This window comes from Mercenaria mercenaria, chromosome 14 (assembly GCF_021730395.1).
Source record: "Mercenaria mercenaria strain notata chromosome 14, MADL_Memer_1, whole genome shotgun sequence".
Taxonomy (NCBI): domain Eukaryota; kingdom Metazoa; phylum Mollusca; class Bivalvia; order Venerida; family Veneridae; genus Mercenaria; species Mercenaria mercenaria.
The window spans coordinates 12,286,101-12,313,662 of record NC_069374.1 but is presented as its reverse complement, the minus strand read 5'-3'; the positions used below and the strand labels follow the sequence as shown (position 1 = coordinate 12,313,662).

Below are 27,562 nucleotides of genomic sequence, written 5' to 3'. Positions count from 1 at the left end.
CATTTCCGATCAATAACTAGAGAACCACTTGACCCGGAACGTTGAAACTTCATAGGATGACTGTACATGCAAAGCAGATGACCCCTATCGGTTTTGGGGTCACTCCGTTAAAGGTCAAGGTCACAGGGGCCCGAACATTGAAAACCATTTCCGGTCAGTAACTAGAGAACCACGTGACCCAGAATGTTGAAACTTCATAGGTTGATTGGCCATGCAGAGTAGATGACCCCTAACGATTTTGGATCACTCTGTTAAAGGTCAAGGTCACAGGGGCCTGAACATGGAAAACCATATCCAATCAATAACTTAAGAACCTGTCAACCCAGAATGTTGAAACTTCATAGGATGATTGTTCATGCAGAATTGGTCAGGGAAATTTGGAAATTTAGCAAAAGTCAGGGAAATTTGGAACCAGAAGTCAGAAGCAGGAGAATAAAGTTGTGAAAAAGTAAAAAGAATGAAAATAAAAGGCAAAGGCAGTTTCTTTTCTTTTGGCCTCTCCAAGTGAGCATCAAAAACTGATACTTTCACGAGTGGCGTAGCCAAGAGTGAAAATGACTTTTTTTGGTGCTCACGAGTGAAATAAAATTGATATTTCGCTGACACAAACAAATTTTCTTTTTATTTCATGTGTTTTTGTTGCGTAATTTATAAAATGTCGAAAATCGCGGAATAGGTCAACAGAAAGCATAACACAAACGACGTCATTTTAACGACGTTATAGTCATTATGGTCCCTGGTATTCATAACGCTCGGTATACAATCTGACGTCAGTTGCGACGGAGAACTGGAACTAGTTCGGCAAAAACAGTGAAAAATAAAAATGATAATCTACTGTTTCAAAACTGTGGATTATCACTTTTATTTCACTGACAAAACTCTATAATTCACTGGAAAGCATAAAATAAATAGCTTTATTACACTATTGTATTACCAAAATGGCTTTATTTCACTCCCACGAGGTTAAACATGGGATAAAATTAAGAAATAATTTGCGCCCTCATGAATTATTACGCCCGACACGGTTTTACTACAAATTATTTCGATTCTAAGATATCTTTTATTGTACAATTTAAATACATGTAAGTTAAGATAGAACTATCTATTAGTTTCATTAGGGTGCAAATCATGGCGAATCATACTGCACAGTGAATAACCAACTCAGTGTGTGTGTGTGTGTGTGTGTGTATGTGCGTGTGTGTGTGTGTTAATCAAGAAACATTTCGTTTTAAACACGTTTGTAAAAAAAAATATTTGATCAAATTTGAAAGCACTATTTCTCGATGCGCACATGGCGCTAAATATCACGTCAACGTGATGTCAATATAATATCGTATTGATTATTAAAGCATTGTTAATCATAATAGAATTTTACATATTGTTAGATTACTAAACTCTTCATTATATTTTCATGTTAATTCTATCATTTTCTTGTGATAATTATTCTGAGATCAAATAATCAAAAATGTCGGGTTACAACTCGTTAAAATGCCATCAAATTTATGCACTTTTGAGAATATGGTAAAATATGACTTACAACAAACGGTAAAATAAAACGTTTGTTTAAAAAAGACACACTCAGCCATTTACTCATATGAGCCATGCTTCTTATCTAACAACTAGAGATGCTTTTGAGAAAAGCGCATGCGCATGCGCTTTTCTGACACCAAAAGGAAGCCTATACTAGTATATGGGTCCTTTAGAGGTCAAAAATGCGCAAGAAATCTGAGCGTTTTTTTGGGTAAGGGCCATAATTCCGAAGTGCCTGTGCCGATTTGGCTAGTTATCGAACTTGGCCGAGCACTTATTGGCAAACACATTTTGTTCAAATTTGGATGAGAAATGTTCGACTTAAGAGTGCAGACAAGCTTTGTGACAAACAAACACACAGACAGACACACACACACAGACAGGAGTAAATCAATATGTCTTCCACACCACTGTGAGGTGGGAGACATAATAAGCAGCGTAAATAACTGATAAATATCACAATGCTTTGAATATCCAACAGGCTAAATCGCTTTCACCTTGTATTTTGTTTAAGCAATACATAAAATGTGAATTTCGGTTTAACTGTTCGACATGTTTACTTATATGCCAAACACGAGGTGATAAAAGGATTGTAACGAAAACAATATCATCCACGGAAGTGCCTTGCCCAACGCAGTCGACCCACTTGCGATACCACACTTCTTTGTTTGCACAATGACCTTGAACTTCAGGATAGCAATGTCAACGCCATCTGTTATTGTAATGCTCAAACTGTAAAACTTTATCTTCACGACAGATGCTGAAATAAGAATAATTCGCAAATCCTAGACATACCGTTTCCACAATTTATATAAAGTATTGATACTTACTGTGACATACCAATTTGTATATTATTAAGAGGCTAATAAACGTCTACGATGTGCGTTCTGGCCATGTCACACATTGTGAAATGATCAAGAGCCAATGCGAAGCCCGCTTAGCTCAATAGGGAGAGCGCAGATCTTCGGATCTCGGGTCGCGAGTTCGATCCCTGGGCGGGACGTATGTTCTCCGTAACGGTTTGATAACAGACATGGTGTCTGAAATCATTCGTCCTCCACCTATGATTCATGTGGGGAAGTTGGCAGTTACTTGCGGAGAAAAGGTTTGTACTGGTACAGAATCCAGGAACACTGGTTAGGTTAATTGCCCGCCGTTACATAACTGAAATACCATTAAAAAAAGGCGTTAAACCCAAAACAAACAAAAAGCCATTGCGAAACTTAATGTTCCGTTGTGCCCAGAAGGCACCCAGTAGACGTTTTAAAGACATTTTTATCAAATGCAGCGTAGAGACCGGAAATGTGCCAAAATCACTTAAGCAAGGTACTTGTGTTTCTTTAACTAAAATTTAGAACTATTTATAATGATATATATGATAACCGTGGTTAATCGTAAATGTTGATATAAGGCTTGGTTGTACCTCCATGTTGTAATGTCATAATTGCTCGAGGGTTTAGTCATAGGGCTATTATGAAACTGGGTTTGCCATTATGGATTAAAGTTCATACAAGCCGTTTACTGGTCTATTTATTATATACATTCCCTATATCTTATCTTTGTATTTTCATTCATCATATCATCAAGTATTGATTTTTTTCCATCCACATTGTCCTCAGTGTCTGAAAATCTAGTAACCCCCAACCTCCCCCCGCCTTAATGACGTTGCTACATGACGTCCCCATCAGAAGGCGCCGACATTCTGATTACCCACGGCCATTATGATTATGGCCCGCGTTGCACACTGCGACATTATGGAGCCATTGATTCGTCAAGAGCGTTTTAATTACTATTTATAGTAACGTATATAATTAAAGAATATATAACTGAATTAGGTGGATACTAGTATTGTAGCTATAATGGGCTTATTCACATTTTATAATTCATTTGTTTTAGATGTATAACTATAATTATTACATACCTTACTATAAACAGTAACAAAAAAAACGTTAAAAACTGTCATTACGACCTCTGTTGACGAATCCATAATGGCACAGTGCGCCTCACGCGCCATAACCATAATGGCCGCGGGTAACCAGAACGTCACCGCGTTCTGATAATGACGTCATGTAGCAACGTTAATATGGCGGTTGAAAGGGCGCAGAATCATTTTCAGACCGATTGTCAAATATTGATGGCATTGTTGATAAAAAACTATACAAATAATGCTTTTAAGTTTTTGGAAAATATGTGAAATGAAAATACCAAGATAAATATGAAGCGAAGGTATATAATAAAAAAGTCAATTAACGGCTGGTTGTGCCTTCTAGCCCTCGGGCAATTATGCCACTAGGTGTGCCATTATGGCTAGAAAGCACAACCCAGTCGTATATTAATCTCTTAATAATTTAAATAATTTTACATTATGTACAAAATACATGTGTCACTGAGTTAAATACTGTTTTCAGACGGATAGCTTATCCAGGGTGGCCAATCCACGTGACCTTTTAGTATTGACCACACGTGGAAAAATCGCTCAATTCATGTAACATTTTTGTTTGTAATTTTCTTGTTACCCGATGGATTTTATTAAAATAAAATGCAACGAAGACAGCAAGGACAGTCGAGGGCTTCCCTCTGCACAAAACGTCTGCCACACTTAGCCAATACTGTTTTCAAACACTTCCAAAGTCCAGGGTGTACGTTACCTACACATTTGGTCCGTGAAAAAGAATGGGTGAAGTATTTTAGAAAAGTATCAAGAATTTCTGGCAAAGACAGCGTCCGGTTTTCCGACTTCGACGCATTTTATGAGATTAAAATATGTCTAGTAATAATAATAATGATAATAATAATAATAAAAAAGTGTCATCTGAATCGAGTGATTGAAGTCACGTGGGTTGGTCACCCTGTCATCCGCTGCGCTACAAACGTTTGCTGCAACTCAGCCACAAAGGTATTCCAGACACCTTACCTTTCAGAATCAGTAATGCAGTCCCATTTGTTGCACTGTTGACAGCAAAGGTACCCGCTGGGTATTGTTGCAGTATATAACTCAAACCGTATCTATTTGTGCAATTAAAGTCACCCAAAATCACGCCATCAATTTCTAAAAAAAGCAAAAAAAAAAAAAAAAAAGCTAAAATTAAAATACTAAACAATGTTTAAAAATACAAAAACAAATACAAACAACAACAACAAAAACAACAACAACAACTATACTACTATTACTACTACTACTACTAATAATAATAATACTAAAAAATATCAGATTCAATACTAAACATGTACCATCTGTTTTTATGAAACTGTCCATTTTGAAAGAAACGTATAAAATGATATTTCATGCATATTTCACTGGTAAGTGCTAATCTTTTGAATCAATCTTCTAAAGTATTAAAATATTATGAAAAATTTCTTTCAACTTAAAATACATCAAGCTCGGAAGATTTACTACCTGAACCAACAACTGCGGTCAGTACTGAAGTGATTCGACAGGTCGGAAAGGAACGGTGCACTTCTGAAGTGTTAGTTAGTGGTGTTATTATGACGCATATCTTTTCGTTACCCATGCTTTAGTGAGTGTCAACTATGATATCTACCTTGATCCATGCGGACATACAGGTTTCTAGGATTTGGAAGGCAAGTCAGTGCAGTGACGTTCATGTACGTGCTAAAGGTAACCTGAAAAAAGAGATAAATATACGAGAGCTTTAACCTGAAGTTAAAAGATGCGTGTCGCTCGATGTTCGTCAAGATACTTGTAACATACAGAATAATCTTATAAAACACATATCTATATTATTTAATTTTGTTTTGTAATTGTATTAAAACTACATATCTATATTATTTAATTTTGTTTCGTAATTGTATTAAAACTACATATCTATATTATTTAAGTTTGTTTTGTAATTGTATCAAAACTACCGGATGTAAACTATTATTCAAATTTTAATTAGCGAGATACGTAGCTGCAATTTTTAGACTTTGCAAATAAAGACTGCTTGGACTCAATAAAAGACTTTCTTTCTACTATTAAAAATGAATACGACCTCCAAAAACCGTGTAAATATAACATAAAACTTGTCTTGGCACTATCTTCTACGTTACTTTGACCCTGAACCTCTACCGTGTGGAAGGAATGTATGCTTAATATTCAAACTACTCTTAACATCGAATCAATAGCGGTACATTTTCATTTTTTGGCTCTCTGATCTGTACAGGTACACACTAACTTAAAATGAATTCTGTAAGTGGACAGTTTATTTTAGCCATAATACATATCAACAATTTTGATCTGTGGCTATAAAACATCATTGTTCACATAAAGCAATCAGGTATGAAAAAGTCAATGCTAAACTTCCTCTGTCTTGAACTTGATTTCATAATAATGCCAACGTATGCCGACAACATATGCATCATAATTTTTCTAAAAAGTACAACACATTTCAACATTGCTACATCTTACCAATTGTCCCACGGAATCTGTCACTCCTATCTCCAACATAAATTGTCGACTAACTACTTCTGTGATATTAAACATTCTCAGCAATGTGACCACCCCAAGAGCATCAATGTCAAACAGTACTGTAGTCAAAGTCGGACTTACTGAATTTAAGAAAGTTTAAAATTTGAAGACCTTGAGTCTAGCAGTGTTCTGCCTTTTGACTAAGCAGTGAAGCATAATTTTTGTACAGCAGGCGGAAAACTGGGAGTTTTTTCTGTTATTTTATTTCATTATGGGGGACTGGGCGAGGAAGGGGAGGCCTAGATCACATCAACATGCGTTTTACGTCAAAGGACAAATTCCAGTTACGCACTGCGAAGGAATATAACTGGTCTCACGTGGCATAATTTTGCTTCATTATTGTAATATATCTAAGATTCCCTAGTACAGTTATTGATTGTACTTGACTTAACTATATTTATAGTTTATCTTGATCTGAAAGTGTAAGAAAGAATGTCATAACAAGTACTTGTATTAAACCATATATTGGAAATACATTTCTACAGTTGACTTGAATGACCCATCTCAAAGGTTATCACATTTCTTGGTTAAAGCAGCTTCATTTATATGTAAATAGTTTTGAGCTTTGTTATCCTGCTTTTAATATATTAAGTACGAAGATGTCAGATAACCTCCGAGTGAGTTGATGAGAGAGTCTAAGCAAAAGCGTTGTGCTGGACAGTTCTTTTTGTTTTTACCTGATTCCACTGAGTAGGTTAAGTTTACGTTATCGTCTGTGCAACTCCACGTGTCTAGCAACTGCAATAAAATGTGCCAATTTCAACGAATAGCACTACAGATTGAATGTGTTTCAAATCAAAATAAATTTCTGTATCCTAAATTTTAGTCACAGCGGCACAGTCTTAATTCCTTCTTCGATTTGTCATAATAAATTATAGCAGAAGAATCCAAGTACTCCGTCCGGATTTTATTTAATGAACTGCTGGATGTTTTGGCTTCTTACAACAAAACATTCCAAGAAGGGTTGGGCAGTGGGTTTGAATTCACAAACATGGAGGCGCGAGTCTTCACTGGAATAAGCACTCGGATACACAGCTATGTGCAGTATTTCTTTCTTAGCGCATTGGATTGTTCATTAAAAATAAGATCTATAAGATCCTTTGAATGTAACCAAGCGAAAATTGAACTTTCGGACATGCAGTGGAAAATCATTTTTTAGAAAAAAAAATCCAATTCATGACCTTCCATACTTGTACAATTATGTTTTAGATGAACATATTTTCACAGCGTGATTAAAACAAAAATCAGTTTTATATATACTAACCACGACCAGTGTTCCCGGTCCGGCCAGGTTCACATCGACGGTTTCTCCCCACACTGAAGTATGTGAACATTCAGGTGGGCTGTCTGGTGACACATATACAGTAAAGTCGTCAGTGGTTACCAAGGATTCACTCGAAATTGAACCACCTGTTGAAATTCATGAAGATGTATAATCGTTTAAAGAGCGAAATACAAGTTATGCATCATTATACAAGTCAACAAGGATGGATGGTAGTTAGAACGTTTTTGAAAATGAAATGTATTTCTCTGAATGTAATGTCCGCCTACGAAATTAAAAAAAATGTATTAATTGCATAATTCAAATTACCTGTCGATTAAAGGTATATCTGGTGGTTTCTTTCGAACCGGCAGATTTTCTCATAATTTTCTTGAACACTAAACTACACGTAAGTATCAGATACGTAAAATTAAAATGATAGGCAACGGTTCAAAATCATTAAACGGAGACGACTCGTTTAAAAAATGGAAAAGTCACTTTTCAAAGAAAGCATGAACGTACAGTTAATACAGTAAGAATCTGTGTTTAATTTGTTTTGCGAGTAGGAATACAAATATCGGAAGAAATTTTGACACGAAAATACATCATCATATAAAAAAATAAGGTTTGCAGTTCTTTTGTGTGTGTGTGTGTGTGTGTGTGTGTGTGTGTGTGTGTGTGTGGAACTAGATGAAACGCGATTTTACAAACAAAACAAAACACCAACCCTGGGTCGCTAACCTTTGCAATATAATGTCAAAATATTCATGAATTTTCCAACAGTGTACATTTGAAGCATTCTCGCATACCAGAGGTCTACCGTGGTTCCCCGTCTCGGGATTTTGACGAACATCTGATGGATGAGAATGATTTGAAGGTGCACAACAAATAATATCCGAAAGGACAGCTTTTTATTTATCGTAGAAGTCACTACTGTAACAGTAGATTGTTTCAGTTTAAAAAGTGTGTTATTTTCCCAGCGACTATAATTTCCCCCCGCGATATAATTTACCTAAAAATGTCAAGGTCACGTGATTCAGGTGCACGCAGGTATTTTTACCTGTGAAAATATTTTAAAGTTTTTACTTGAAAATAAATAGAATAAATGGTGAAAATGGATTAAATGTATGTATAATAAGGACTATATTTGTCGTATGCATAAAACCGTTCGATGGGTAAAAAACAGAGAAATAAGAGGAAAAAAAGTGATAGTAGTGTAAACAATGACAATGACAATGTGAACAAGGCGGGAAGATATACGAGCACTCCCGAGCAAGTCTATGTGAGTAGTATTCTAAAAGAGGCGAATTCCGTACTTTACAATGAGTAGTAGTAGTGATACAAGCCTAAACAATTTGTTCGAGTCTGAAATTAATAGAGACATGGATACCCCACCCATTTCAGTAAAGCAAAATAAAAACAATGATAGTGATGGTTCGGGAAGCTCTCCCTCCAATGCTGATCTGCTAACGTTTTTGAAGAGAATTGATAATCGAATATGTACTATGGAGAAACGATTAGATAAACTCGATGATTTAGAGAAAAAAGTGGGCAATTTTGAAAGGGACATAAATAAACTGTGGACATGCGTTCAGGACCAAAACAGAAAATCAAATGAGCGTTTGACAGCTGTAGAAGAGAAGGTAGAAAGTGCTGATTTCAATCAAGGCTTAACTAACGATAAACTTATTTCACTGGAAAAGGAGAATAGTGCACTTAAGGACGATTTGATCTACTTGCAGTCTCAGTCCATGAGAAACAATCTAATCTTTGCAAATATTGAGGAGGCCCTGCCCGGGGTACAAGAAAATGTAGAACAAAAATTGAGAGAGTTCCTAGAGGTCAAGATGAAATTTGCGAAGGAACAGGTCGACAGAATGACCTTTGATAGAGTCCATAGAATGGGTCCAAAAGTGCATGGAAGTACAAGAAAGATAGTGGCAAATTTTACTTTGTTCAAAGAGAGAGAAATGGTTAGGAAGCAATGGAAAACATTAGACAATACGCGATATTATGTTCATGAACAGTTTCCTAAGGAGGTGGTCGCAAAGCGGAGACAGTTAATCCCAAAAATGAAAGAGACTAAGAGAAATGGTAAGAATGCTTGGATCTCCTATGACACGCTGTATATTGACGGTAAGGCTCAGCGTGACGACAAGATGTAATGGTGCGAAGGGGGTGACCTGAATGTGTTAGCTTGGAATGTTCACGGACTCACTGATGCTAAGAAAGAATGTCGGGAATTTGTAAATATAATTACAAACAATGATATTGTATTTTTGTTTGAAACATGGACACATAAAGACATAGAATTGATATTGATGGTTACATATCATATAATTTTTACCGAAAGTACCAACATCGTAATGCAAAAAGATCTAGTGGTGGTGTAGCTGTATATGTCAAAGATTCTTTAAAAGATGGTGTTACAGTTATTAGAAATAAATGAGTCCGTAATTTGGTTAAAGTTGGATAAAGTGTTTTTTCATACCGTAAATGATGTATATTTATGCGGTGTTTACATAAGGCCGGAAGAATCACCCGTATATAATATAACTAATGTAGACTTATTTGATGTTATTCAAAATGATATATATGATTTTGAAAATAAAGGTACAATTTATTTGATGGGAGACTGGAATAGCCGTATGGGTGTGAGAGATGATTTTATAGTTTATGACAGAAATATTGATCAGATTGACAATGATAATTATATTCCTGATGTACCTTTACCTAGGGCCTCATTTGATAAAACATGTAATAGTTTCGGTGTGAAACTCCTTGATCTCTGCAAATCTTCGTGCTTTCGAATAGTTAACGGTCGGCTAAGTCATGATGTTGGTAACGGTTCGTATACTTTCGCTTCGAGGCAAGGGGCGTCTGTTATAGATTATGTACTGTCAAAGGAATGTGATTTTGTTTATATCAATAGTTTTACGATGCATGATTTTAATGAATGGAGTGACCATTGTCCTATATCTGTATCGTTACATTGTAATCTAGTGTTAGAGGAAAATAATGATTGTAGTTACATAAAATATAAATGGTCTGATACGTTAAAAATGATTTTAGAGCTGGTTTAATTGGTAAATTGTCGAGTTTCAATCGTTTGACAGAAAATATATGTCTGAATGATAGAAGCTCTATTGATAATGTTGTTTGTACGTTTACTAATATTGTACGTGAGATAGCAGATCCGTTATTTAAACGTCATATATCAAATAATAAGTCGTCACATTTTTCTGATAATCCAGTAAACGATAAAGAATGGTTCGATGATGAGTGTTTGCAAGCAAAGCAACGGTATTTGGAGGCACAGCGCATTTTTAAAAGGTGTAAATCAAATGACAGCAGACACAATTTTTGTGCACTTAAGTCTGAATATAAAAAGATTGTAAAGAGAAAACGTAGATTATTTGAAGTAAAACAGTTGTCAAAAATGGAAAAACTTAAATTTTCGAAGCCAAAGGATTTTTGGAAATATTTTAAAACAAAAACGAGCCTTTCCGATAATGGAATTACTCTCGAGTCGTTTTTTAAACACTTTTCAGAATTAAGTAATGATGTTTCCAAAAGTGAGAATCCTGAAGCTGAAAATTTTGCAGCAAATCATGATTTTAATGAAAATATTGATGCTAGTGATAATATTTTATTAAATGGTCCTATCTCAGTAGAAGAAATTCTTACAGCTGTTAAAACTCTTAAAAGAAATAAATCTTGTGGTAATGCTTCTTTACTCAATGAATATTTTATGAAATCAATTGATATATTATCTTCGCATATTTGCGATATTTTTAATGGAATTTTAAGTAGTGGATTTTGTCCAGAAAAATGGACAAAGGGTGTAATTGTTCCTTTACATAAGAAGGGAGATAAAGATAATGTTAAAAATTACAGGGGGATAACTCTAGTAAGTTGTATGTCTAAACTCTTCACATCTGTCTTAAATAAACGAATTGTGGATTTTTGTGATCAAAATAATACTATTTCTGATGCACAGTTTGGATTCGGGATAGGTAGGTCTACAGTTGATGCTCTTTTTATACTTTTGAATCTAGTACAAAAATATCTGAATGAGAATAAAAGACTATACTCTGTTTTTGTGGATCTAAAAATGGCGTATGACTGTATTTATAGGAATGCACTGTGGCTTGAGGTATATAAGCTTGGTATTCATGATAAAATATTGAGAATAATAAAAGATATGTATGAAAAAGTTAAATCATGTGTTCGATCATGTAATACATACTCTGACGTTTTTGAATACGCAGTAGGATTACGTCAAGGGGAAGTAATTTCGCCAGTGCTTTTTTCTTTGTTTGTTGAAGATTTAGAATTATTTATCCAAAATGACTTAAACTCTGATCTTTCTTTTGATGATATTGTACTTATTTTACTGTTATTTGCTGACGACATGGTTATTCTTGGCAAGTCTCCTGAAGAAATAAATACAAGTCTTGAATTGCTGTGTACTTATTGTAAAACATGGAGTCTGGAGGTTAATGCACATAAAACTAAAACCATGGTGTTTCGGAAACGGGGTGGTCTGCTTGAAAATGAAGTTTTTACATATAATGGAAATCGATTAGAAGTAGTTAATGATTTTAACTATCTCGGTACAGTTTTTAATTATACTGGTAGTTTTGCATTAAACCAACAGCAGCTTGTCGGTAAAGCCTTAAAAGCATTAAACGTTTTAGTAATCAATTGTAGAAAATTTAAAATGAAACCTAAAATACTGTGTCAGTTATTTGATTCCTTTGTTGGATCCATACTAAATTATTCAACTGAAATACGGGGTTTTGGTAAATCAAAAGAAATAGAAAGAATACACCAAAATTTTTTAAAGAAAATTCTTAATGTCAAAATGAGTACATCAAATGCAGCAGTATATGGAGAATTAGGGCGATACCCATTATACATATCAAGATATCTACGTATAATAAAATACTGGTTTAAAGTGCTTAAAACAGATAATATAATTTTGAAAACTGTTTATAATATGTCATATGAAGATTGTCTAAATGGAAAGAAAAATGGCGTGTACAGTGTTAAAAAGTTGTTATGTGATTATGGATTTAATTTTGTATTTGAAAATCCATCGCTTGTGACTGAAACTTTATTTTTAGATAATTTTAAACAAAGATTGATTGATTGTTTTCTACAAGAATGGTGTAATAATAAGTCTTCTAGCTCTGTACTTCATTTATATGATCATTTTAAGGACACGTTTGGTTATGAAAACTATCTTGATAAACTACCATCTGATCTTAGGAATTGTCTTGTTCGACTGCGAGTGTCATCATATTCATTAAGAATTGAAACAGGCAGATATGGAGTAAATAGAATACCTAGAAATGAACGTCTTTGTATGTATTGCAATTTAAATGATATTGACGGTGAACTACATTTTCTTTGTAAATGTCCATGCTTTGATGATCTAAGACGCAGTTATATTAAACGATATTACTATAATAGACCAAGTATGTATAAGCTTATTGGATTGTTTAAGTGCAATGATAGAAATACTCTTGTCAAACTAAGTAAATTTATTAAACTTTCCTTCAATCGTAGAAATTTGTTAATTCAAAGGTAATATTATTGTAGTAGCCAGTTCATCCTCTAAATATTAATATTATGTGTTGTTTTATCTATTCAAGTCGTGACCAATTGTGTGTGTTTGTATATATACTGTATGTATATGTTATTTAACAATGTACATGTTGTGCAAGTTAATAAAGATTCTGTTCTGTTCTGTTCTATAATTTACCCCGCGACTATAATTTACACCATAACTATAATTTACCCCGCGACTATAAAAAGGAAGCATCAAATCGGACCTTACGGTGAGGCAGATCTGTCATACATATAGCAGTGCACTGTGATTTGGATAAAATCAATTTGAAAACAGTTTGTCCAAAATCTTCAGAAAAACTTTGCTACTCTTGGTTTTCCATCAGCCATTTTTCTTTAATCAGACAGATTAACCCCTTTAAGACATTGCAAGCTACTGTTAGGCGAGAGAAACGCTAACCGTGTAAACATGCGCAATTGCATATAACGAATGTGTCTTTGCTCCAAAAACCCAAACTGAGACAAACTTTAAAGTAAGATCTTGCAGAAACCAAGCCGCCTCTTTACTTGACAAAATCACTTCTTCAAGAAGGCATAAAACTGAGGTCTGTTACAATTTTTTAGAAACCTAATGCCGCATACGTTTTACAGAGATAAAATTCATAGAAAATCATTATTTTATTCTAATAAATCACTTAAGAAACGTATAGTAAAATGTGTCGCACTTATCTTTTCCGAATTCACAAGAAACCTATCTCTTTTCCCTAACGGTACCTGACATTTGACTCACAGTCATGAAATAGAATAAACATTTTCTAGATACTCACTGTACGCCCCTATAGTAAGAACGTATTCCAATGTAGCCAGTGGTATAAGCTTAGCTGTTTGATTGAGTGTTACTTCTCCTGTAGTGTCGTTAATCGCAAACATTGAATCTGTGTCACCAGCTGATAAAATGAAACATATAGCATGAAGAATCATCTTGAAAAAGATTAACTATATAGCATTTATTCTCAGGCAAATCTCGGCAAAATTATTATTCAGCCATATATAAAAAGAAAGGTAAATTACATCTGTAAGGGAGCCAGTTATAAATGTATGAAGTTCTTCTAGCATTATCACTAACAATTATTTATAAAATAACTAGTGAAGCGTGCAAAGATTTAGTACTATAATTGGCGTCTTATATACAATTTCAAATTTCAGTACAAGTACTTTCCTCTATACTAGTCAACTCGTATTTCATAAAATAAATTCGCAAATCTTACACTCTATTTGAAAAAATATTCTACTGTTTTCTTCAGTAGCGTCACCGTCTGTAGCATTCACTGTGTAAATAAGTTCACCTGGAATAAATTGGGAGGAAGCCGGTGGCTGAAATATCAAAGAATTAGAACCGAAGGCATAGAAAGACGAATTTGTTCTGCTAATGCAAAGAATGTCGGAAATAAGACTTACTGGTATTGGATGCCTAGAAAGACGAAACAGTTCTACTGATATATTTTAAGAATATTAGGGTAATGAAAGCCTAGCTAGAAAAACGAATTAGTTCTGCTAATGCAAGAAATATCATGAATAATTATTGAATGCATAGAAAGGGCACGGATTAAAACGCAGACGAATAACGCAGACAATATAGATATAGAGGGAAAACGCAGACGGGTAGTGTGAAAACACAGACAATATACAACATATAGGAGAAACTATAACGCAGCTGATGCAATGCATTTCAACAGGTTATTATCAAAGTAAATTAGACATTTTGAATTGGTATTTACCAAAATAAAGAACTACAAATATAAAATGTATTCTATATTTATTTGGCATAAACATCAATTTTACATAGGTCTTATTTTTGCTTTTTAATTAGATACTCGATATTGTGTAGAGTTATTAAGAAATTAAATCAATAAGTTAGCGGTAAACATAAAAGATTTCAGCATTTCTTTAATTCTTACAACTTCCTTGATAAATTAGAACGTCATTTCAAAAGAAGAATATGTTTATCATAATTTATTCCTTAACTGCATTTCAGATCAGAAGAACAGAACATCTCTTTTCCAAGTCATTAAATTCAATAGTAGAATGTTAACAGATCAAGCAATAAACTTGTTGTATTATCATTATTGATGCCTTTGATCACCTAATAATTACAATATAAATAATTGGCTTATTTTCATAACTTCAAACTCGTATTGAGTAACTTTCTTTATCGAAGCTTTTGTGAAGTTTTGCAACCTGATAATTAATGCAAATATATATGTCATGCATTTCTATTTTCATTTATAACTGAAAAAAAAAACGTTTGATACTGGCTTGAATATTCATATATTTGTACGCATGTGCTTATAAATTATTATTTTATCAGTGATTCGTATGATTTGGATTCATTTGTGTTCCGTAATTTGTTTAAACATAACATAATAATGAATAACTTATGGAATGAACAATAGACGTGATCATATATAATCACAAAAATGCGCTAATCCTTTTATCACCTCATTAAAGAACGGAGATGATGGAAACACAGTGGCACGCGCTTGTGTCTCGATCATTTTAATGTCTGTCATAAAAGAGCTATACCGGTAATATCAAAGTAATATAGGTTTTGACTGATTTAAAATGTAATAGCGCTTGACTTTTTTGACTTGACAAAAATAATAATAAATTAATAAAAAGAAATAAAAAAGAAGCGGAAAATGAATACTATAGGATACCCATTCTACATATCATTTATATATTTATTTATTGAATTATGTTTTGTATCAAATAATCATACTATACTTTAAAAACAAACTGCCATACTGCCACTTATCTTATTGAAATAATATATATTTATTTGGGTCTTTGGTTGTTTGTTTTTACTTTTTTTACCAATTTGAAATTTAGCAGAAACGACTAGCGACCGTCCCGTCGCAAAAAAAGTGTAAAAGTTCATTTCACCATTTCACTTCTAGCTAATGTAAACGTGGGTAGTCTTAATCTGAATATCATTGAAAAAAAACAGACTTTGGTCAATACCATAAATATATAGTAATTTGGATGACATATTTTTCAAATGTACTAGATTTATTTTATAGATAAATCAGATATCTGCCGGGACAATTTTTTTCTTCATATTCCGTTTTTCTAGTAAGTTTTTACTTTTTTAAAAAAATGATTATTATACTCTTCAATAACTTTACTGGTGTCTTCTGTACATTTTTCCGCAGAGTATGCATAAGTCTGGAATAAATAGATTCTGTTCTGTTAAAAAAATCAATTATGAATTAGTAGGATACATCTAATTACTATATGTTATTCTTCGTAATCCCATTATCTGCAGGCCATTCGCACCTTTTTCAGATCTTGGGGGACAATGACTTTCACAGTAGGGTCCCAATAAACAGGAGTCATTGTTTATTGGAAAGTCGGTCTACTTTATATTGTACCAATAAGTGAGAAGAGGAGACAGTTGATTTTATAAAATCATGAATAAATAAATTTTATTAGAAAACACTTTTAAAATAGATATGCGATTACTTTGAAAATTGTGCACATATTTAAATGTGATATTCAAGAAAAGTGTGACATTTATTTTCAGATAAGTACCGGATGTGTGTGTGTGTGTGTGTGTGGTTTTTTGTTTTTTTTTTTTTTTTGGTGCTCTGTGCTTCGTGAAAGACCTACCGATTTTTTTTTAATTTGATCCTATCACATTATATACCACCACCACCTATAACAACAACAACAACAACAATATAAAAAAAGATGACTGCGCATTTAAGAGCAAATCAGTTTCTTTTCCCACTCTTTTTGTATTGTGCATAAATGTAATGGTAAGATCAAATTCGCAGTTACAACGTGTTTCATAAGCAGATATTTTCAATGCAAAGGTCGCAGAAGTCATGGTTATGATGTTTTAACTATGGCGATGATGATTATGACGATGATGATACTTAGGAAATGCTGATAGTCCGCAGACAAAAAGAAGTTTGAATTACGTATGTGAGATGAAAACGCAGACACTGTATTATTGGCGATTATAAGTTAGGAAACGCAGACAAATACGTTTAGAAAATGCAGACGACAGAGTCGTAGTATGTATGTGAAAACGCAGACACCATATAACGCAGACAATATAGTTTGGCGGTTGTATGTTAGAAAACGCAGACAATATAGTTATATAGGGAAAACGCAGACGATAGAGTATGTTCATATATAGGTAAGTAGGTAAGTGCGTAAGTAAATGTTTTTATGTATGTTAGAAAACGCAGACAATATAGTTATATAGGGAAAACGCAGACGATAGAGTATGTTCATATATAGGTAGTCCGCAGACAAAAAAAGTTTGAATTACGTATGTGAGATGAAAACGCAGACACTGTATTATTGGCGATTATAAGTTAGGAAACGCAGACAAATACGTTTAGAAAATGCAGACGACATAGTCGTAGTATGTATGTGAAAACGCAGACACCATATAACGCAGACAATATAGTTTGGCGGTTGTATGTTAGAAAACGCAGACAATATAGTTATATAGGGAAAACGCAGACGATAGAGTATGTTCATATATAGGTTAGTAGGTAAGTGCGTAAGTAAATGTTTTTATGTATGTTAGAAAACGCAGACAATATAGTTATATAGGGAAAACGCAGACGATAGAGTATGTTCATATATAGGTAAGTAAATAAGTGAGTAAGTAAATGTTTAATGTAAGTTAGAAAACGCAGACGATATAGTTACATAGTGAAAACGCAGACGATAGGCCTAGACTATGTGCATATATAAGTAAGTAAGTAAGTAAGTGAGTGAGTAAGTAAATGTTTTTATGTATGTTAGAAAACGCAGACGATATAGTTACATAGTGAAAACGCAGACGATAGAGTATGTGCACATATAAGTAAGTAAGTAAATGTTTTTATGTAAGTTAGAAAACGCAGACAATATAGTTACATATAGTGAAAACGCAGACGATAGAGTTTGTGCACATATAAGTAAGTAAGTAAGAAAGTGTTTTATGTAAGTTAGAAAACGCAGACAACATAGTTACATACAGTGAAAATGCAGACGATAGAGTAAGTAAGTAAGTGTTTTTATGTAACTTAAAAAACGCAGACAATATAGTGCATATATCAGTAAGTAAGTAAGTAAGTAAGTTAGTAACTAAATGTTTTATGTCAGTTAAAAATGCAGGCAATAGTTACATAGTGAAAGCACAGATGATGTGCATATATCAGTAAATAAGTTAGTAAGTCAATGTTTCATGTAAGTTAGAAAACGCAGACAAAATATTTATATAGAGAAAACGCTGACGATAGAATCTATGCATATATAAGTAAGTGAGTAAGTAGATGTTTTTATGTTGTTAGAAACTGCAGACAATATAGTTATTTAGGGAGAACGCAGACGATAACACACTGTCTAGAAATTATATATATTTTCCGCAAGTTCATTTGATTAATATTTGTACATTCAAACATAGGCCTGTGTTATTAAAAATTCATATTTCATGTTTTGTTGTTTCTTTTTTTAAATAAACGCTAGATTTCTATTTATTTTTGCATTCGAAATACAATATACAACGTTGCTTCGGGAGAAAACGAAGTCCATGTCGAAATTGCCCCCTTAAAAATTCCCGCGAATCTTTGTATGTCTAATTATCTTTTCTCAGTTAATATATAAACAAAGGAATTAATAATTTTATCGATTATTATCATTTTGTTGAACTTCCTTTGTAAAAACACCTCTTTCATGCAATTAAATATTGTTTTATTAGCCTGTCTGCGTTTTCCAAAAACTCGTCTGCGTTTTCCCTCTATAACTATATGGTCTGCGTTATTCGTCTGCGTTTTATACAGGCCCCATAGAAAGACGAAATAGGTCTGCTTATGTTGGAAATATCAGGAATAACTACTGAATGCCGGCGAAGATGAAATAATTCTGCTAATGCTTCAATACTTGAAAATTAGAACGAAATGAACTATGAAGACGAGATAGTTCTGCTAACTTGTGCATTTCTACGCGAAGAGTTTCAATGCTACTACGTGAAATTAGTCACAGTTCTGTGCTTATCCATCATTTCTTGAGTAATAACTTATCGTGCACCTTAAAACAGCAACAGTCCTGATTGTGTTTTAGGAATATGGTCAAACACTTATCTGACATTATTCTAAAATCGGAAATTTAACATGATAATTGTTTAAGTCAAGTTCATGACGTAATTATAGCATCTTTTATTTTATTACAGAATGTGAGGGCGCGACAACTGGAGTCACAGAATTTGAGGCGCGACAACTGCAGTCACAGAATGTGAGGGCGCGACAACTGCAGTCACAGAATGTGAGGGCGCGACAACTGCAGTCACAGAATGTGAGGGCGCGACAACTGCAGTCACAGAATATGACTATCGCTGTACCTGTTTTTTGTCCTCTACTCAGCGTGTAATTGCCAGGAAGATTTATGAACTCTGGTGCTAGATCATCCACATCTGTTACGGTGATGTTGAACGTGACAGAATACGTCACTTGCGTGACGTCACTGTCTATCATCCTAACAATATATTACAAGCAGAGTTATATTATCGATATAATAAGAAGTCGACATATAACCTAAAGAGCAAGTACACTTTCATGTCAAATAAACAAAAGGGGATATCTCTTCTCAGTATCATTTAAATTTGCTTAAAGACAAACGCTGCAATGCGTACATCGAAACTTAGAAACGAATATGTACTTACGTCACTAGTAAGTTGAATTTTTTGATAACCTCGTAGTCAAGACTAGAAATCAAACCCAAATAGACGTATGGAGGAGAATCTGTCATAGCAAATATCTGCACGTCTGCCAAGGACACACTTTCGCCTGTCGTCGACTCATACTATGATTCAAAACATAAAACAACTAAAGTAAGCTCTTCAGTAACATTATTTCAAATACAGTGTAAAATGTTCTGTATGGAATTTTCGTGTTCGCTTTATGCTGTTAAATCCATGCTGATTTGGATGTTTACTGGGTTATAAATGTGGATTACATCTGAGGTTTTTTCAGTGAGATTATCAAATGCAGTTCACTGATTTGGAATTATCCTTTAACATGGCAGAATATGAATCTTAAACAACAGAAATCTCTTGTAAGACAATCTTGGTACATAAATGAGCCGCTCCATGAGAAACCCAACATAGTGCGTTTGCGACCAGCATGGATCCAGACCAGCCTGCGCATCCATACTGTTCTCTTTCAAAGCCTATTGCAATTAGAGAAACCGTTAGCGAACAGCATGGATCCTAACCAGACTGCGTGGATGCGCAGGCTGGTCTGGATCCTTGCTGGTCGCAAATGCACTATGTTGGTGGCTCATATTTATGAACAAAGTTTATTACAAGAACATAACAATATGCGCACTTTCATAAAAATGCTAAAGAAATCCACCAATCTCTTAAAATGATTTTACTCATTGTAATTAATCATGACATTGCGCGAGACGTTCTCGGGTACAATTTGGCCCACACTATTGACAAAAAAACAACAACAACACACTTTAAACCAAAGGAATATTTGTTCTCTGTGTTTTATGTACCAATACAGCATGGCAGGTTTTCGTTTAAATCAGCAAAAATACAATTCACACGCTTTTAGTCAGTCACATTTATGAACCTATATGCAAGTAGTGTCAAAGAAAGGTTTGTTACGGAAAAAGTATTATTTTTTTGTTCCATTTATCCTCACAAACGGAGTTATTCCAAATGTTGCAACTGTGCTTCATCAAGTTGTTTAACAGCGTTATTGTATTGTTCCGAAATGTTTTATTAACTGCTTGTCACATAATTCTTTAATGCTGACTATATTCGCATCATTATCTAATTCGCATTATTATCTAATTCGCATCATTATCTAATTCGCATTATTATCTAATTCGCATCATTATTCAATTCGCGTTATTATCTAATTCGCATCGTTATCTAATTCGCATTATCATCTACATTGTAATTCGCATTATTATCTTATTATTCAGGATTCAAATTCAAAAAAATTCAAACAAATACACTGCGTCATAATACTTTGAACATGCATTCAGTGACAACAATTCAACAGACTACGTGTTATTTTCCAGCATATGGTCAAAGTCTAAGTTAAATTTAAAGGACATTTCCAGAGTTGTTACAGTGCAATCTGTTGCGCATTTGCCGATCTGTTACTTACCGATTCTTCTTTTGGTGTAAATTTGAAGCTGAATAGTTGCAGACGGTATTGGACAATTCTAGTTAATTAAATGGATTTGTTTCAGCAGATAAAATATCACAAAAGCCGGTTCATTGTATAATCTAAATATGTAGTAGCAAACGTTTCAAATAGGCACAATTATGTCCAGTAAAATATAAGATACATTTACCATAGGAGTTATCTGAAGATTAAGTGTCCCAGTGTAAGTCAGTACAATCACACACACTGATTCATTAACATGTCCTGTTGCATAGTCTTCCGGAACGGTGATTTCGATCGTTTCTTCATTCTGTGGACTCGTCAAATTTATGCCTTCTATTAAAGTAGAAAATTGGATTATAGCTGAAGTTTTTTTTCAAAAAGTTAAAAAAATAAAAATAATTTATATAATTCTTTTAGTCATCTTGACAGACCAATCTTAGCTCTTGTTGGTCGTTCGTGTGTTGTTAAAATAGGACAGTTTATCATCTGTATATGATACATGAATCCTAGGTAATTGTTATCGGAGTCTGTAGTGAAGGCGATACTTACTGAATATCTCTGTATATGATACATGAATCCTAGGTAATTGTTATCGGAGTCTGTAGTAAAGGTGATACTTACTGAATATCTCTGTATATGATAACATAAATCCTAGGTAATTGTTATCGGAGTCTGTAGTAAAGGCGATACTTACTGAATATCTCTGTATATGATACATGAATCCTAGGCAATTGTTATTGGAGTCTGTAGTAATGGTGGTACTTACTGAATATCTCTGTATATGATACATGAATCCTAGGCAATTGTTATCGGAGTCTGTAGTAAAGGCGGTACTTACTGAATATCTCTGTATATGATACATGAATCCTAGGCAATTGTTATCGGAGTCTGTAGTAAAGGTGATACTTACTGAATATCTCTGTATATGATACATGAATCCTAGGCAATTGTTATCGGAGTCTGTAGTAAAGGCGATACTTACTGAATATCTCTGTATATGATACATGAATCCTAGGTAATGGTTATCGGAGTCTGTAGTAAAGGCGATACTTATTGAATATCTCTGTATATGATACATGAATCCTAGGTAATTGTTATCGGAGTCTGTAGTGAAGGCGATACTTACTGAATATCTCTGTATATGATACACAAATCCTAGGTAATTGTTATCGGAGTCTGTAGTGAAGGCGATACTTACTGAATATCTCTGTATATGATACATGAATCCTAGGTAATTGTTATCGGAGTCTGTAGTGAAGGCGATACTTACTGAATATCTCTGTATATGATACATGAATCCTAGGCAATTGTTATCGGAGTCTGTAGTGAAGGCGATACTTACTGAATATCTCTGTATATGATACATGAATCCTAGGCAATTGTTATCGGAGTCTGTAGTAAAGGCGATACTTACTGAATATCTCTGTATATGATACATGAATCCTAGGTAATTGTTATCGGAGTCTGTAGTGAAGGCGATACTTACTGAATATCTCTGTATATGATAACACAAATCCTAGGTAATTGTTATCGGAGTCTGTAGTAAAGGCGATACTTACTGAATATCTCTGTATATGATAACACAAATCCTAGGTAATTGTTATCGGAGTCTGTAGTAAAGGTGATACTTACTGAATATCTCTGTATATGATACATGAATCCTAGGCAATTGTTATCGGAGTCTGTAGTGAAGGCGATACTTACTGAATATCTCTGTATATGATACATGAATCCTAGGCAATTGTTATCGGAGTCTGTAGTGAAGGCGATACTTACTGAATATCTCTGTATATGATACATGAATCCTAGGCAATTGTTATCGGAGTCTGTAGTGAAGGTGATACTTACTGAATATCTCTGTATATGATACATGAATCCTAGGTAATTGTTATCGGAGTCTGTAGTAAAGGCGATACTTACTGAATATCTCTGTATATGATACATGAATCCTAGGCAATTGTTATCGGAGTCTGTAGTAAAGGTGATACTTACTGAATATCTCTGTATATGATACATGAATCCTAGGTAATTGTTATCGGAGTCTGTAGTAAAGGTGATACTTACTGAATATCTCTGTATATGATACATGAATCCTAGGTAATTGTTATCGGAGTCTGTAGTAAAGGTGATACTTACTGAATATCTCTGTATATGATAACACAAATCCTAGGTAATTGTTATCGGAGTCTGTAGTAAAGGTGATACTTACTGAATATCTCTGTATATGATACATGAATCCTAGGTAATTGTTATCGGAGTCTGTAGTAAAGGTGATACTTACTGAATATCTCTGTATATGATAACACAAATCCTAGGTAATTGTTATCGGAGTCTGTAGTAAAGGTGATACTTACTGAATATCTCTGTATATGATACATGAATCCTAGGTAATTGTTATCGGAGTCTGTAGTAAAGGTGATACTTACTGAATATCTCTGTATATGATACATGAATCCTAGGTAATTGTTATCGGAGTCTGTAGTAAAGGTGATACTTACTGAATATCTCTGTATATGATAACATAAATCCTAGGTAATTGTTATCGGAGTCTGTAGTAAAGGTGGTACTTACTGAATATCTCTGTATATGATAACATAAATCCTAGATAATTGTTATCGGAGTCTGTAGTAAAGGTGATACTTACTGAATATCTCTGTATATGATACATGAATCCTAGGTAATTGTTATCGGAGTCTGTAGTAAAGGTGATACTTACTGAATATCTCTGTATATGATAACACAAATCCTAGGTAATTGTTATCGGAGTCTGTAGTAAAGGTGATACTTACTGAATATCTCTGTATATGATAACACAAATCCTAGGTAATTGTTATCGGAGTCTGTAGTAAAGGTGATACTTACTGAATATCTCTGTATATGGTTATCGGAGTCTGTAGTAATGGTGGTACTTACTGAATACCTCTGTATATGATAACATGAATCCTAGGTAATTGTTATCGGAGTCTGTAGTAATGGTGGTACTTACTGAATACCTCTGTATATGATAACATGAATCCTAGGTAATTATTATCGGAGTCTGTAGTAATGGTGACACTTACTGAATACCTCTGTATATGATAACATGAATCCTAGGTAATTATTATCGGAGTCTGTAGTAAAGGCTGATACTTACTGAATATCTCTGTATATGATACTGAATCCTAGGTAATTGTTATCGGAGTCTGTAGTAAGGCGATACTTACTGAATATCTCTGTATAGATACATGAATCCTAGGTAATTGTTATCGGAGTCTGTAGTAATGGCGATACTTACTGAATATCTCTGTATATGATAAACAAAATCCTAGGTAATTGTTATCGGAGTCTGTAGTAAAGGTGATACTTACTGAATATCTCTGTATATGTAACACAAATCCTAGGTAATTGTTATCGGAGTCTGTAGTAAGGGATACATACTGAATATCTCTGTATATGATAACACAAATCTAGGTAATTGTTATCGGAAGTCTGTAGTAAAGGTGATACCTTACTGAATATCTCTGTATTGTTAACAGACAATCCTAGGAATTGTTATCGGAGTCTGTAGTAAAGGTGATACTTACTGAATATCTCTGTATATGATAACATAAATCCTAGGTAATTGTTATCGGAGTCTGATCAGTAAAGGTGATACTTACTGAATATTACTCTGTATATGATACAGCAAAAACCTAGGTATTGTTACGGAGTCTGTAGTAAAGGTAGTACTTACTGAATATCTCTGTATATGATAACATAATCCTAGGTAATTGTTATCGGAGTCTGTAGTAAAGGCGATATTACTGAATATCTTGTATATGATAACATGAATCCTAGGTAATTGTTATCGGAGTTATGTAAAGTTGCGTAACTTACTGAATATCTCTGTATATGATAACAAATCCTAGGAATTGTTATCGGAGTCTGTAGTAAAGGGTCGATACTTACTGAATATCTCTGTATATGATACATGAATCCTAGGCAATTGTTATCGGAGTCTGTAGTAAGGTGATACTTACTGAATATCTCTGTATATGATACATGAATCCTAGGTAATTGTTATCGGAGTCTGTAGTAAAGTGATACTTACTGAATATCTCTGTATATGATACATGAATCCTAGGCAATTGTTATCGGAGTCTGTAGTAAAGGTGATACTTACTGAATATCTCTGTATATGATAACATAATCCTAGGTAATGTTATCGGAGTCTGTAGTAAAGGTGATACTTACTGAATATCTCTGTATATGATACATGAATCCTAGGCAATTGTTATCGAGTCTGTAGTAAAGGTGATACTTACTGAATATCTCTGTATATGATAACATAAATCTAGGTAATTGTTATCGGAGTCTGTAGTAAAGGTGATACTTACTGAATATCTCTGTATATGATACACAAATCCTAGGTAATTGTTACCGGAGTCTGTAGTAAAGGCGATACTTACTGAATATCTCTGTATATGATAACACAAATCCTAGGTAATTGTTATCGGAGTCTGTAGTAAAGGTGATACTTACTGAATATCTCTGTATATGATAACATAAATCCTAGGTAATGTTATCGGAGTCTGTAGTAAAGGTGATACTTACTGAACATCTCTGTATATGATAACACAAATCCTAGGTAATTGTTATCGGAGTCTGTAGTAAAGGTGATACTTACTGAATATCTCTGTATATGATAACACAAATCCTAGGTAATTGTTATCGGAGTCTGTAGTAAAGGTGATACTTACTGAATATCTCTGTATTATGATACATGAATCCTAGGTAATTGTTATCGGAGTCTGTAGTAAAGGTGATACTTACTGAATATCTCTGTATATGATACATGAATCCTAGGCAATTGTTATCGGAGTCTGTAGTAAAGGGATACTTACTGAATATCTCTGTATATGATAACAAAATCCTAGGTAATTGTTATCGGAGTCTGTAGTAAAGGTGATACTTACTGATATCTCTGTATATGATACATGAATCCTAGGCAATTGTTATCGGAGTCTGTAGTAAAGGTGATACTTACTGAAATCTCTGTATATGATAAACAAATCCTAGGTATTGTTATCGGAGTCTGTAGTAAGGTGAATTACTGATATCTGATATACTCTGGTAATTATCGACTTAAAAATCCTAGGTAATTGTTATCGGAGTCTGTAGTAAAGGCGATACTTACTGAATATCTCTGTATATGGTAACATGAATCCTAGGTAATTGTTATCGGAGTCTGTAGTAAAGGCGATACTTACTGAATACATCTGTATATGGTAACATGAATCCTAGGTAATTGTTATCGGAGTCTGTAGTAAAGGCGATACTTACTGAATACATCTGTATATGGTAACATGAATCCTAGGTAATTGTTATCGGAGTCTGATATAAAGGCGATACTTACTGAATACATCTGTATATGGTAACACTGAAATCCTAGGTAATTGTTATCGGAGTCTGTAGTAAAGGCGTATACTTACTGAATATCTCTGTATATGTAACATGAATCCTAGGTAATTGTTATCGGAGTCTGTAGTAAAGGCGATACTTACTGAATATCTCTGTATATGATAGAACAAATCCTAGGTAATTGTTATCGGAGTCTGTAGTTAAGGCGATACTTACTGAATACCTCTGTATATGATAACATAAATCCTAGGTAATTGTTATCGGAGTCTGTAGTAAAATTGATTTCAATGTAGGTTCCTGAAACGTCCAGCGGGAAATTCGTGAACTCGTAGTTCACAGCGAGGCTACATTCTGCTGTTGCTTCCACAGTCGCATCCTCTCCAACTAGAAAAAGAAAACAATCAAGTTTTTACGTGACATTATCTTGTACGCATTCGAAACGCTTTCTTTTTCGCTATTAAAAAACTGCTTGCATTGTTAACTTGAAGACAAACGACTATGCTACTATTGCCATTTGTCAAAACATAAATATCTATGTCAGCCTACCACTGCTTAAATCACTAAACCGGGTAATGTAAAATGCCTCAACGCATGTGTAGGAAGCATGTAGTATTTATCATTTTGAAACAGAAAAAAACAGTTGTTTGGTTCTGGTTCAGAACATAAATATAGGAAAAACAGCTATAGAATTGGAAACTGTTATTTAAATGATATAATCATACCACTCGAAATACGAAGAGCGTCATTTGCACAGCTATCAGAGTTTTCAATATCCATGAATATCACGTCGATTCTCACAGCATAGTAGGTTGTAGCCGGGTATATCAAAATTTGGCATGTAAAATTACTGAAATCAAGTAGGAACATCACTTGTTTAATACCATACTAAAATGTTAGTCACAACAAACACAGCAATATTTAAGTAGTATTGGATATACTTGAGTTTTATTAGCTATCATAACAATAATCTTTAGGTGTCGAATGGCGATCAGAAGACGTATCCTGTGATGTTATATTGTCTGGTCATGTGGGATCATAGATTTAATACACCTGTATAATAGAATTCCGCTTAAGCCAGTGCCAGAGGGTGCCAGGTTAGTTACACATTTCATTACTTCCCACGAACAAACTTAATCAAACGAGTCGGCTATTATTTTGCTTGGT

General features: G+C 34.0%; 2 protein-coding genes across 2 annotated transcripts in view; both read right to left on the bottom strand.

Moving 5' to 3' along the window:
• Nucleotides 1–2,017: 2,017 nt before the first annotated feature.
• Nucleotides 2,018–6,081, bottom strand: LOC128548253 (uncharacterized). The gene is made up of 4 exons (XM_053522740.1): nucleotides 5,939–6,081; nucleotides 5,073–5,154; nucleotides 4,445–4,579; nucleotides 2,018–2,290 (listed from the first exon to the last, which is right to left on the bottom strand). The coding sequence occupies exons 1-4, from the start codon at nucleotides 6,011–6,013 to the stop codon at nucleotides 2,091–2,093; spliced, it is 492 nt and encodes a 163-aa protein (XP_053378715.1). The 5' UTR covers nucleotides 6,014–6,081; the 3' UTR covers nucleotides 2,018–2,090.
• A 496-nt stretch (nucleotides 6,082–6,577) lies between these two features.
• Nucleotides 6,578–27,562, bottom strand: part of LOC123526409 (protocadherin Fat 3-like) — a 43,598-nt gene continuing 22,613 nt past the window's right edge. The window contains exons 7-15 of the mRNA XM_053522476.1: nucleotides 27,121–27,245; nucleotides 26,615–26,782; nucleotides 21,207–21,352; nucleotides 19,555–19,694; nucleotides 19,234–19,367; nucleotides 14,102–14,179; nucleotides 13,661–13,780; nucleotides 7,263–7,408; nucleotides 6,578–6,736 (exon numbers count right to left, since the gene is read on the bottom strand). Coding sequence (XP_053378451.1) covers nucleotides 6,578–6,736; nucleotides 7,263–7,408; nucleotides 13,661–13,780; nucleotides 14,102–14,179; nucleotides 19,234–19,367; nucleotides 19,555–19,694; nucleotides 21,207–21,352; nucleotides 26,615–26,782; nucleotides 27,121–27,245 — 1,216 coding nt within the window. The remainder of the gene's footprint in view (nucleotides 6,737–7,262; nucleotides 7,409–13,660; nucleotides 13,781–14,101; nucleotides 14,180–19,233; nucleotides 19,368–19,554; nucleotides 19,695–21,206; nucleotides 21,353–26,614; nucleotides 26,783–27,120; nucleotides 27,246–27,562) is intronic.

Coding starts and splice junctions, on each gene's coding strand:
- LOC128548253 (XM_053522740.1), bottom strand. CDS start 6,013: ATGTTTAATATCACAGAAGTAGTTAGTCGACAATTTATGTTGGAGATA. Junction 4,580..5,072: donor GTATGTCCGCATGGATCAAG/GTAGATATCATA, acceptor TGCTTTTTTTAG/AAATTGATGGCGTGATTTTG. Junction 2,291..4,444: donor TGCATTACTGATTCTGAAAG/GTAAGGTGTCTG, acceptor TTCTTATTTCAG/CATCTGTCGTGAAGATAAAG.